Source organism: Moschus berezovskii, chromosome 3 (assembly GCF_049115385.1).
Source record: "Moschus berezovskii isolate FMDL1 chromosome 3, NW_MosBer_1.0, whole genome shotgun sequence".
Taxonomy (NCBI): domain Eukaryota; kingdom Metazoa; phylum Chordata; class Mammalia; order Artiodactyla; family Moschidae; genus Moschus; species Moschus berezovskii.
In genome coordinates, this window is record NC_142462.1 from 74,980,500 (window position 1) to 74,994,807 (window position 14,308).

At 34.1% G+C, this 14,308-nt stretch overlaps 1 protein-coding gene across 1 annotated transcript in view; it reads right to left on the reverse strand.

Moving 5' to 3' along the window:
- Nucleotides 1-4,616: 4,616 nt before the first annotated feature.
- The window catches only part of ZNRF2 (zinc and ring finger 2), an 87,042-nt gene continuing 77,350 nt past the window's right edge, over nucleotides 4,617-14,308 (reverse strand). The window contains exons 4-5 of the mRNA XM_055420938.2: nucleotides 9,692-9,771; nucleotides 4,617-5,625 (exon numbers count right to left, since the gene is read on the reverse strand). Of these exons, the coding sequence (XP_055276913.1) occupies nucleotides 9,714-9,771 (58 nt within the window). The 3' untranslated portion in view covers nucleotides 4,617-5,625; nucleotides 9,692-9,713. The remainder of the gene's footprint in view (nucleotides 5,626-9,691; nucleotides 9,772-14,308) is intronic.

A 14,308-nucleotide genomic window follows, 5' to 3' on the forward strand; every position in this document is an offset into this window, starting at 1 on the left:
TCTCCTTTTAAAAACATAATGGAATGTTAATAAAATACAATCTAAATTTTAAGTTATGATTGTACACTGGCAGACCATCATCCCTCCCTAAAATATAATAGCTCTCCAATCACATTTCAATTACAAATTTACAAAATAGGTTTTACATCTCTTTCCTTATGGTTACAGTAGTGAAGAAAGGCCTCTTTGTCCACTACCACTACAGTTATTTCTTAAGCTATTGCAGAATTTTAATATTTTTTGATTCAATTTTTGTGGCAATGAGTATACAAAAATAAAGAAAATTGTGACATAAGTTAATTCATGGTAACCTTTCAAAATTCAGATAATTCTGTTTCATTGTAATGTGCTGTCAACTTCTAGACATAAGGTGGATATGACAAAGTTCCCTGAAAGAATTCTTCTCTTATTTTCTACTTATAAATAGTGGGATAATTTGGCAAGATCATTTGGAAGTCTTATTTATTAAAATATTAATAATGAATTGTTCCACTTTAGAGCATACAAGTTGTTCCCAAAACATTTTCTCTATTTCTTGTGATTGAGTCTTTTGATAGCAGGAAAATCCTTTCTAACAGGGGAAATTAAAAAGTATTACAGAAGAGTTGAGGAAACCATGAACCTCTACAGCAGTAGAGGTAAATATTCATTATTATCATGATTTTCAAATAAGGAAACTCATACAGTCATTACAAAGCAATAAAATGTAACGGAGATCAATATCATCATCAAATCCCCAAATCTCTTGTATCTATAGGATCTGCTAACTGTATTAAATGCACACAGATGCTCAAAATGCTTTTGACTAACAACAAAACTTTCAAGATGCTGGCACCAGATTCACTGGTAACAGGTTGCTGAACTCTGAAGTTTATAAACAGAAATCATCAGTACTTACCAATCTCAGCATACTAAGTGAAAAAGGAAGTCATGAGAATCTAGTAACAGAAGAAATTAGTCACTTCTGATTATAAGACTTGAAATCCTGGAAGATGCCACACAGTCCAGAACAAAGTTAAGAACCACAAAGTTGTAACATCACTTTTTAAAATTTCATTTCTTTCTGGGATGTGAGCTTATGCCATGCAACCAACAAGCAACCAACAATTTACCTTATTAGCTGTTGGTCTAAAATTAATGATGGCTTAAATCTCTGAAAATATGCCAAGTCCCCTAAGTATAGTAATGTTGCATTTTTGACTAAAACTAAACATTATCAAATCTGATTTTCTTTGATATCTTTTACTTTCCATGGATAATCAGACAGCTTAAAAGACAAGGTATTTCTGATTCAATACAGGAATTCTGTGATTTGGAAAGAATATCCCTACCTTAAGCATAGCATTCATAGAATATGGTTTATTTGTAGTATTGTCTAGTGAAAGTTGATCAGTTGTGTCTGACTCTTTGCAACCCCATGAACTATACAGTCCATGGAATTCTCCAGGTCAGAATACTGGAGTGGGTAGCCATTCCCTTCTCCAGGGGATCTTGCCAGCCCAGGAATCAAACACAGGTCTCCCACATTGCAGATTCTTTACTAGCTAAGCCACCAGGGAAGCCCAGTATTATCTATTATTACAAAAAAAATTTTTACCAGCTGTTCCTGAATAAGGATCACTACTTCACTAAGTAGCAATTTCCTATATATATATATATATATATAAAATCAAGTAACAATTGAGTTTCAGAATGAAAAAATCCAGGTAGAGAAGAAAAGGGGACAATAACACAGATGATGTAACTACCATAATGTTTCTCATAATACAGCAAAGAAAAAGATCAGAAGTTACATACTTCACAAATAGAGGGGAATGGGCCAAAGACAAAATACTGGCATGCTAGATTTTTTAACTTAGAAAATATCTGTACATGAACAAGGGACACTTTACATTTAACCACCCATTGTCAGCATGTTCTGAGTTTACCTCAAGATAAATCAGAATGCCAGAAAATAGCCCAAGTGAACTAAAAGGCTTCCTGCAACTAACAAGTTGCACTGTATTTAGAGCAATATATATCTCTATGCAGGTTTATAAAATTCTTAATACTCTGACTTATCTGGAAACTTTCTCTGTGGAAATATAAGATGACGACTATTAATACCAATGTACAATAATATGGATGTCAATCAGATGGTTAAGTCAATTATTCTTGAATTTTAAAAAAATTTCATGCTTTGTTCAAATGTAATTTCCCTTCTTCAATTCTATAAGTTAGTAAATTAAATTAGGTAATATTTACATTAAATTACAGTCCTTTTCAACTAAAGGAATATCCTTGTGTCTTGCAATAATGTTAAACAACTGCTTTTAAACTCCACTAAATCTAAATTTAGAAAGCAAAATATAAACTTTGAAAAAAATATGGTATTTTCATTAACTCAAGATACATACTGCAAATACGCTCCCTCAGGCATTTTGGTGCTACGTTCCAGTAGACTGTTTAGTAGGTGAAAACTGAAATAATTGTATAATATTCAAAAGAAATAGAAAACTTGCACTAAGAAACAATCAAAACCTACACAGTATCCAACAGTTAACAATATGACTTTTTAGTTGCTTTGGCTACTACAAAAAAACCAGCTAGAGAAACCATTATCTATATTTCAATCACAAACATTACTCTTAAAACACAATCTATATCTGATTTAGGACCCGATCTGAAAAACAGATTAAGATTATTCTTAGTTTATTTCTCTGGGAAAGAGCCAAAAGAAGACAGAATAATTGTACTCATATACATCCTTATACTCTTTTATACATTCTGGGGGAAAAAAATCAGATCAGCATGAGTCAAAATTGGCAATAAACCCATTATAAAGAAAAGAGTGGCACTAAAGTGAAATTTCAGAATATACTGCTTTCTATATACCTGTGATCTTACTTAAAAAAAAGTATTTACAAAGTTTCTAGAAAACTAGATGCAACTTGATAACTAGGGTTTCAATCTTTATTTTGTCTCCATAATATTTACCTGTCAGCAGTTTCAGCTACACATTTAAACATCTAATGTGATTTTATGTCCTACTTACACTATTCAGTGTCTTTATATAAATTTATAAATATTATAAGTGACATTAGGCACAATATTACTTATAATATTTTCCAGATTAACAATTTTGACTTTAAATAAAAACTGGAGCATTTGGGCTTTAAAATTTTTTCAATTTCAAAATTCTTCTTTTTAAGAAGTCACTGATGGAGACTGAATTTAAAGTAAAAAAAAAAAATGCTACCTTTTGTAAATTTTAACAAAAAGGGATCACTATGAACAAATTTATTAATAAGTAAATACTGTTCTAAACAATCAAGTAGCACTTGACACTGGCAAACAATGAACTTTCTTTTAAACCACAGGAGCTTCTATTGTAGGAGCTGCAGCACAGAACCTTATGACAGACAAAGGCTAAGTGAATAAGATTGTGAGAGTATGGTACTAGACAAAGAAGGAAAAGGGAATTTAGGCCAATAAACTGTAAAAGTCAATGAGTAAATTATATCAGAAAATCAGCTTCCAAGAAAATATCAATAGCTAACTACCACAGCTATGGTAAATCTTTTCCTTTAAGAATGGAATACAAAGTAATTCTTACCATAACAACATACCAGTAGAAAAAAAAACATTATTCACATTCTAAGAGGTTTTCCTTGCTGTGTGTGTGTGTGTGAGAGTGACAGAGAAAGAGAGCACGCGAGCGAGAGCAAGAGAGGGACAAAGAGCTTACAAAACTGAAAATGTGAACTAAAATCCATTCATATTAAGATTTCAATGATAACAGAAAATTTAAGTAGAGAATATTTTTTGAGGAAAGAATATTTTCCACAACTGGTTAAAAAAGCACCTATGAAACTGTGCTGTCAGCTTGTCACAATGGAGGTTTAGGATTCCTTAATCAACTGCACCATAACAAAAGGCATTTCACAGCATAACTTTAGGGAAAATGTTATCTTCTCCAGAATCAAACAAATAACAATTAAAAACTCTTTTTAAAAACTGTTTATAATACACAAATTTTTCTGGGTAGCAGCAGTTGCTCCTGTACGTGCCTTTAAAAAAAAAGAAACAGAAGCAACAAGGGAAGAAAATTGAGAAGGATATGAAGAGCAGCAGTAAAAAAGAAAAGCAAATACTTAAATACATTAAAGAAAGCTTAAAATAAGGAAACAGTACTGTGTAACTCTTAATTATTCTGAGTAAAGTGCACTGCTTAAATTGTTCTCTGATAACATTTTCCCTATGTTGAAAACATGAAATTTATGAATTGGTATTTCTGATACTAAAAAAAAAAAGAAAAAGACATTCATTGTTGCAGCCCTGATAGCTCTCTTCCAGTATTTTTTAACCATTCAGATGTATTTTGTGGGAATATTTATTCACATAATTTTGCTTAATACATTTCTTTCTATACAAGACTGAATTTAAAACTCTCTGTAACATTTTAATTATAGTAATAACACATTAATAAATTAAACATTAACAAAATCTTCATGTCTGCTTTAAAAAATCATTTATCAAATGCTAAACTCCAGATTATGGAAAATTAAAGATGCAAATTGCTATAAATCTGGCATCCCAATTCTGATTTTTAAAAGTATATAAAAATGTCCCTCAAATTATTCCAAGTTCCACTCAAGAAAATTTTATTTTACCCTTTTCATAAGTTATTAAAGTATTACAACCTGCTAAACATTTTACCTAAATGTAGGAAAACTGCCTGGAGATGCAAAGCACATTACATAAAAAGAACAAATAAAAATACCCGTTAAAACAAAGTTATTATAGCTGGCAGCACTTAAAATTGGTAACTTTTTTTTTTTAAGTTGCATAGCTGCAAGATGATTCATTGCTGATTACCTGTTGAGCAGTTTTACTTAAAAAGGAAATAACATATTTAATAAATTGCAATTCAGTAGATGATCCTAGATTTAATTAATTAGAATATAATATGTAACTTGATTTTTTATTCTTTGGACTGCATTCTGATGATGTTAAACCTTTAATTTAAAATAGTAACATACTGTAGCTTTCCTATGTAGAAGCCTATTTTCTACTCTTGGGGGAGAAAAAAAAAATCGAACTTGAGATCATGGTCTACATTCAGAGAATGTTTTACTGCTTGATTACATTTCTTGGTTTCACATTTAAGACTTTAATTTTTAAGAAGTAAATTACGTGGTCTTCAATTTAAGAACTGATGAATGCAGGAACATCATGTTGGGAAAATAAAGGGTCCCAGAACTAAAAACCAAAACAAATCAAACACAAGTAGTTGTGCAGCCCTAAAGAACTTAATAAAAAGTAAATCAACTTTTAAATCAGTTAACTTTGGCGTCTGAATACAAAATGTTCATCAGTATTACCTATGTAGACGACTACTAAGGGATGTGCAGCATTTTCAAAATCCCTGTGTGTCCTTTATATGCATGTTTGGTACACTGAGTTCTGTGGCAATTGTCCTCTCTTCAGCAGGATTTTTTTTCCTATATGATTGTCCATCTCTGCATTACTGAGTCTCACAGAACTTAGATATCTGGCTGAGTGTGCCTGCATTTTATTTTTGTTTTTCCAGAGACAGATCTTCGTATCCTCTTGGTTTTTTAAGCATCTTGAAGTCAAGGAAACCTGTGTAAAAGCAGATACATTCAGCTTAAGCAATGGTCCATAATAGTAACACAAATCAAAATTAAACACCTATTTCCCCATGAACATTGCTTTAGACTGTAAATTTTCATACACTGAGCATTTTAAAAAGCTGATAAAAAGAACAAATCAAGCACATCAAAGGACAAATTAAAGCTTAAAATTGTTACAAAAAAAAAACCAACAGTCCTTCCTCCTCCACAATAAAGACCACAACAGAATACAGAAAGTACAAACACATACACATATACACAATTCATTATTCCCTTTCCAAGTAACCCAAAATCTCAAATTAAAAATAGTAAATGATTTCCTAACTAATCAAGACCTTAGATATTCATGTATCTCTATTTTAGGCTGACTACTAAATTCATATGCTGAAGAGTATTGGTACATGTTGCCTGGAAAAAAAAAGTTTTAACAACACCGAATCCTCTTCAAATCCATACACTTTTAATCTAGGACAGTTAAAGAGATAGGAGGATTCATCATTTGACAAAGGCAGTCAGAACAAAGACAAAATGTGAACTGAGAAATCCCATGTCTACACATTCTTAGAAATGACTCATCATTTGAAAAGACCCACATAGACAGACTCCATTGATTCACACCCAAACCCAGGTTCCACATTGGGAAATTAAAAAAAAAAAACTAAAGAAGACAGAAGATAACACTGACACATAGGGTAAGGAAGCTGAAATGCCGTTTAAAACCAACACACATGATGTTGCCCATAAGATGAAATGCCATGTTCCCACATATCCCAAAAGCTCACTAAAAGAAAGATTTAGCTGATTAGACCAGGTAATAACAGATTTTATATCATAAAATTCCACTTACACACAAAAAAGTTTATTGACTAAAAAGACAAATTTTACTTATGAGTGAAAGACTTAGACATACTGTTTTGGCCCATAAAATACTAAATTTCATTCTATTAGCATTGGTGTTAGCACTTCTCTTAAAAAGCTTTTATAATTTTAGCCATAGCTTTAGTGATCCAGATGTAAGGGGACAATGAAGACATTGCAAAGCATTTTCCTCTTCAAAATCCCTTTAACAAAGTGAGATAAAAGCATACATGCATGCATCCTCAAAATGTCACTCCCATCACCTTCGCTTACACAGTAATCTAATTCCAATTCATACTTCAAATGTGTCAAGGTATGATCCGAATCATCTCATAGTAAAAAGGTTCAAAAGCTGATAGTTCAGCTAGGACTTCATAGTTCGCATGCGTAACCCTACAGTTATTATCTAATACAGAGGTCTCAAAGCTGCAGCTCTTATTCCAGCTCCAACAGTTGTTAAGTTACCTCAAATCTCCTTTGTTAATATTCTAATCTGTTGCTATTAAATGATCCTCATTAAGAACAACAGAATTCCTTGAATGTGTTTATTATCACAACACCTCGTATTTAAGACCAGGAGTTACTGAAATAAAAGGAAGTTGGGGGGACAGCACAGGGCTGGAACTTAGGATACTATCTGCTCTAGTTTCCTGCCTGAGATCACAGACATTGAGAAAAGACTGTTCTGTGACTACCTTGAGTCTCTGAACACAGAGGCAGAAACTCCTTCCAAAACAATTTCAAGATTGGCTAAAATATTCTGCCTTCATGTAAAACACAATACTTTATACCGTTTTGAAGTGATACAAATAAAAAGTTTTTCATACATATGAAGTTAGCAATTAACTTATTTCAAAGCTAAATGATGTCATTCAATTCACTTCACGGAAAATAAAAAAAAAGCAATACACAAGTGAGTTTTTGAGGTTTTCATTCAATTCACTATATATTTTCAGAAAATGCAGAACCATGAATAAGCTACGTCAACAGTGTAAAACAAATTCTATATTTTGTTTAAGAATTCTTTTTTTCTGTCTACTGTGTAGACAGGATACACAAGTAAAAGATAAAATTGAATGAATGACTATGAAAACAGCTTTCTGAGGAAAATGTTCTCACTAATAACAGCAAAAGAGCGAAGAACACAATCTCAGGGTTCAATTCCCAAAATCACTGCAGATGCTGATTGCAGCCATGAAATTAAAAGACGCTTCCTCCTTGGAAGGAAAGTTATGATCAACCTTGATAGTATATTAAAAAGCAGAGACATTACTTTGCCAACCAAGGTCCGTCTAGTCAAGGCTATGGTTTTTCCCGTGGTCATGTATGGATGTGAGAGTTGGACTGTGAAGAAAGCTGATCGCCGAAGAATTGATGCTTTTGAACTGTGGTGCTGGAGAAGACTCTTGAGAGTCCCTTGGACTGCAAGGAGATCCAACCAGTCCATTCTAAAGGAGATCAATCCTGGGTGTTCATTGGAAGGACTGATGTTAAAGCTGAAACTGCAATACTTTGGCCACCTCATGCGACGAGTTGACTCACTGGAAAAGACTCTGATGCTGGGAAAGGTTGGGGGTGGGAGGAGAAGGGGACGACGGAGAATGAGATGGCTGGATGGCATCACCGACTCTGTGGACATGAGTTTGAGTGAACTCCGGGAGCTGGTGATGGACAGGGAGGCCTGGCATGCTGTGATTCATGGGGTCGCGGAGAGTCAGATACGACTGAGCGACTGAACTGAACTAAGGAACTAGCCATGTGACCTTGACAAGTCAAGTTTCTTACCCTCTCTAAAACTTAGTTTCCTCATCTGCATAATGGGAGTAGTTAAGAGTACTGAGCTCAAAGAATTGTTATAATAATTAGATGAGTTATTAACAGATGTAAAATGCTTAGACCAATGCCTGGTACACAATCAGTTCAGTTCAGTCACTCAGTCGTGTCCAACTCTTTGCGACCCCATGAACTGCAGCACGCCAGGCCTCCCTGTCCATCACCAACTCCCAGAGTCCACCCAAACCCATGTCCATTGTGTTGGTGATGCCATCCAACCATCTCATCCTCTGTCATCCCCTCTCCTCCTGTCCTCAATCTTTCCCAGCATCAGGGTCTTTTCAAATGAGTCAGCTCTTCACATCATGTGGCCAAAGTATTGGAGTTTCAGCTTTAGCATCAGTCCTTCCAATGAACACCCAGGACTGATCTCCTTTAGAATGGACTGGTTGGATCTCCTTGCAGTCAAGGGACTCTCAAGAGTCTTCTCCAACACCACAGTTCAAAAGCATCAATCCTTTGGCGATCAGCTTTCTTCACAGTCCAACTCTCACATCCATACATGACCACTGGAAAAACCATAGCCTTGACTAGACGGACCTTTGTTGGCAAAGTAATGTCTCTGCTTTTGAATATAATAATGCAATATAAATGTTAACTAATTATTATGATTGAAGAACTATAATATATTGCATTACCTAAAAAACATACCTAGGAATTTAGAGGAAGAGCATGGAATTTGATTCTGTTGCTAACTACATAACCTTGGACTGTTGGGACAACATGCTTCTTAATGTCATGGAACTTAATTACTCTGACCCTTGGGTTTCTCATCGGTAAAATGGGATCAGGATATTAGTTCATGGTGTTTTTTGAAAGCATTAAACTAAAATAAGTTAAAGTGCCTTAAAGTACCAAAATTGTAGAGTTTATTTAATACATGATTCTCTTCAGGAAATCAAGAAAATTGTTTCTTTGTAACTTTTCATGTGAGTTTTCTATCAGTTCAGTTCAGTTGCTCAGTCGTGTCCGACTCTTTGCGACCCCATGAACCACAGCACGCCAGGCCTCCCTGTCTGTCCATCACCAACTCCCGGAGTTCACTCAAACTCATGTCCATCGAGTCGGTGATGCCATCCAGCCACCTCATTCTCTGTCGTCCCCGTCTCCTCCTACCCCCAATCCCTCCTAGCATCAGACTCTTTTCCAGTGAGTCAACTCGTCGCATGAGGTGGCCAAAGTATTGGAGTTTCAGCTTTAGCATAAGTCCTTCCAATGAACACCCAGGATTTACAGCAGCCTAATACAATGTCTGGAACACATACACACCTCAATGACTACATCAATGAATAGAAACGGTGGTTGAGAATGGATGACTCAGGTAACAGTTTAAAAAGCAATCAAAAGGAAAAAGGGGAAATTACCTAAGAGACAGGAAGCTGATGCTTAATCTGAAGGGTGCTCAGGGCAAGATCTATTTACTTCAAACCATTCATCTATGCAGCTAGAAAAGTAAAAAACAGAAAAATTGAAACGTTTAATTATCTATATAATAGTTATAATAAAAATGCTTACTTCTTGACATTATATCTCTACAGGAAAAGCATTCGATATTCTTAATGCTCATATTTAGCATATATAAATAAAAGGATATTTTTATTACATTCCAATTATTCTAAGAAGGAAATAAATCTTTGCAAAATTATGCTATAAAGTAGTTTAAGGTTTAAACGGAAGCACCATTCCCAAAAGAGAACCTAAAGAACTACCACTTGACCAATACTCAAAGTTAAAGGCCAAATCTGGACAGATCTTTGTCTTCAAAATAGTTGCTTAAATTTATGCAAATGTCAACCACAGATCAAGCTTTTAAACTTTAATTCTTGACAATACTATATCACATTTTAAAAGACTATATTTATATGGGAGTATTGAAAACTTAATTCTATCCCTTTCTTCCGACAATACATGTACAGATGGTATATACCATCATCCATTTATAAACTATCTTACGAGTTTACAGGAAGTTAAATATTAGGGTGCATATATAATTATCATTATAGATCTGTACTGTTCAATGCAGTAAGCCATGAGCCACATGGCTATTTAAATTCAATAAAATTAAAGAAAAATCCACCAGTTTAGTCACACTAGCCACATTTCAAGTGCTCAACAACCACATGGCTAGTGGCTACTCTACTAGATAAAACAGACAGAGAACAGAAAGTTCTAATGATAAACTCAAGGCCTTAAGAAGGTTAAGTAACTTGCCCAACAGATAGGAAATTACCCACGCAGATTTGTTTTTTAAGTGTCAAACATTCTCACAGTTAACAGTGCAAATTAATATATGCCACAAAGCCAGATGGCTTGACTAATATGCGGAAGGGCAAAATTAATAGTTATCCATCCTCACAGGTTGGTTTGATAGGTAAAACCAATAGATAAATTTAAAAGAAGGTAAAATATTCCATCCACATGATATTCTTACAAATATTTTAAAACAATTTCTGTTGCTATTAAAACTTTTGCTGTCTAAACAAACATGCCCAATTTGACTTACAACACTGTTTTCAACTTGCTGTTTGACTCACTTCTGGTCTACCAGAATGCCTCTTAACAACAAAATACCGAGAACTGAACAAAATACATCAGATGTGTTAACAATTCCCGGTACATCTGAATGTACAGTTCTGTGATCTAAAATGGGTACTTCCTATTTTATAACCATGTGATTTCATTCATCTCAACAAACAAGGCATTTAAAATCCCCCGTTCTTAGATAAACTGCTATGAACCCATGTTATTTAAAATATTATATTCCCCTCCCAAGATCCAGCAGGAAATCACTCTCCGGTACTCTAAAACTGTGTGTGTGTTTGTATTCCAAAATAACATATAGTACTGCTTCCATGTTTTGCATATCGAAGTGAAGTGAAGTAAAGGAAATGGCAACCCACTCCAATATTCTTGCCTGGAGAATCCCATGGATGGAGGAGCCTGGTGGGCTACAGTCCATGGGGTCGCAAAGAGTTGGACACGACTGAGCGACTTCACTTCACTTCACTGCTTCCATGTTTTACATATCGAACTCTTGTTATATGTACTGAAAACACTCTGACATCTAGTTTTTTAATTTTTCATAGTATCATGATGCAAAAAAAGTTTTAAATTTTAATGTAGTAAAATTCTTCAACTTTTCTTTTAACTTTTTATGGAGAGGTTATCTTAGCCCCCAAAATAATTCCTTGCCATGAGGTTAAGAACATCTCTCTATATTCTTTCCAATACTTTAGACTTTAGTTTCCATAGGCAGTTAATCTAGAATTAATTCTTATTTCAAAAGTAAAATAGATATTCAATTATTTTTTCATGTCAATAACTAATTGATTCCAGTGCCATTCAATGAATAGTTTATTCCTTGTTATCTTTACTATACTGTAATACCACCTTTGGTAAACCAATTTTTCTATTTATTCATGTTAAACAAACACTTATATAGCATCTATTATTTGCCAGCACTTTCTAAAAATAACTCATTTAAAACCTCAGAACTCCTCTATGAAGTTAATACTATTGCTTCATTTTACAGATTAAGGCACAGAAAGTAACTTGACCAAGATGATACAATGAATTAGCAGAGGGGCTGGGATTCAAATTTTAGGAATCTTGACTCTTAATAGTCCATGTTCTTTCAGTTCAGTCGCTCAGTCGTGTCTGACTCTTTGCGATCCCATGGACTGCAGCACGCCAGGATTCCCTCTCCATCACCAACTCTGGAAGCTTGCTCAAACTCATGTCCATCAAGTCGGTGATGCCATCCAACCATCTCATCTTCTGTCGCCCCCTTCTCCTCCTGCCTTCAATCTTTCCCAGCATCAAGGTCTTTTCCAACGAGTCAGTTCTTCACATCAGGTGACCAAGTATTGGAGTACTGGCCATGTTCTTTACCTCCATGCAATGCTGAATCTCCATTTTATATGCATGAGTGTTTATGGACTCTCTTCTTTTCCACTTACTTGTCTATATTCTTTCCACATCACCTTAATTAAGAGTCTTACAGTGAATCTGTATAGGATAAGTACCCCACCACCACCACCCAGCATCACTTACTTCTTTATGTAAGTCTTGACTATTCTTGACCCTTTGCTCTTTTGTCCATATATTTGTAAGAATCAACTTGTCAAATTATATGAAAAAACTAGTTGAGATTTGATCGAAATAGTATTAACTACATAGATTTGGGGTGCAGTGACATCTTTATGATATTGAGTTTTCCCATCCACAAAATCGCATGCCACATATTTATTTCAGTAATGTTTTAAAATCTTGAATATCTTTTTGTAAGATTTATTTTTAATAAATCTTATTCCTGTTGCAGTTTCTGTTGCTATTAATGTTATTATCCTTAAAAAAGTTATATATATTTTTTCTTACTGGGACATGAATGGAACTGATTTCATATGTTGAGCTCCTATCAGACAACCTAGCTAAATTCTTATTAATTTTAACATTATCCAATACTTATTTTTTGCTTTTGATTTTAAATTAATAATAAATAGAGTTTATTAAGTTAATATAGTCCTCTTCCTTTGCTAATGCGGTAAATTATACACATAAACTTTCTAATCATATAGTGTTTTTGCATTACTATTAATAACATAAATCCAATTTGGTCAAGAGGCATTATTTTACATATATACTGATGAACTTGGTTTGATTCTATGTTTTCAGATTTTGCATTTATGTTCATAAATGAGAGTGTCTTTTAGTTTTCTTTCTTATACTGTTCTTGTCTGTATGGGTACCAAGTATATACTATACTCATAAAATAAGTGGGAGAACCTTCCATCATTATCTACTTTTTGGAGGAATTTATGATTATTAACATGGTGTTTTGTTGTTGCTGTTTAGTTGCTAAGTCATGTTCGACTCTTTGTGACCCCATGGACTGTAGCTCGCCAGACTCCTCTGTCCATGGGGTTTCTCAGGCAAGAAATACTAGAGTGGCTTGCCATTTCCTTCTCCAGGGAAGCTTCCCAACCCAGGGATAGAACCTGTATCTCCTACATTACAGTCAGATTCTCTACCACTGAGCCATCACGGAAGCCCATACAATGTCTTGGCTATGTGGTAAACTTGTCAAACTGTCATGGTAGGCCTGTCTTTAGTTTTTTGGTTTGGCTTTTTAAAAAATATTTGTTACTTTTTGGGGTTAGTCTTAGTAACTACCTAGGATAGTTACTACTTTATTTGGATTTCCTATTTTTTTTCGAGTCATTTTGGACGATATTATATTTCTAAGGAAATTACCTGTTTTGTTTAAAACTTTTAGGTGAAAAGTATAAAATTTTTCACAGAATTTTCCAACTATTTTAATTCCAGTTATATCTAAAGTTATGTGTTCCTTTTCATTCCAACACTTTTTCCTTCTAGACACAATCTTGCCAGTGGCTAACCTATTTTATTATTCTTTTTAAAGAATCAACTTTTGACTTTTTTAGTCTCTATTCTAGTGTGTAATTTTTTCATTCAATTTTTTTCTTCTCTGATCTTTGTTTCCTTTGTGTTTATCCTGCTATCAATTTTCTAATTCAGGTAAAAACTTGGACTACTGATTTCCAGTGTTCCTTTCCACAGTAACACAAATCCTGCAAGGATCACTCTAGAAAAACACTGAAAAGGTTTTCACTATTATTCAGAATATTTTCTAAGTTCCATTATGATTTCTTCTTTGATCTATAAGTTACTTAAGAGTATGTGTGAAGATCATTTATCTTTTGTCGTTAATATCTAACTGCTCAGAGAACAGAACAGCTTTCTGTATGGTACCAGCTTTTTGTGGTTTACTAAGACCTGTCTTGTGGCCTAGTACATGACCAATTTCTATAATATTTCGTATGTCCCTGAAAAGAAAATGTATTCTCTAAATTGCTGAGTGTAGATACATCCATTCATACTCATGAGATCAAATCTGTTCACTGTACTGCTCAATTTTTCTAGGTCTTAACTAGTTATGTGTATGCCTGTTTGACTAAATG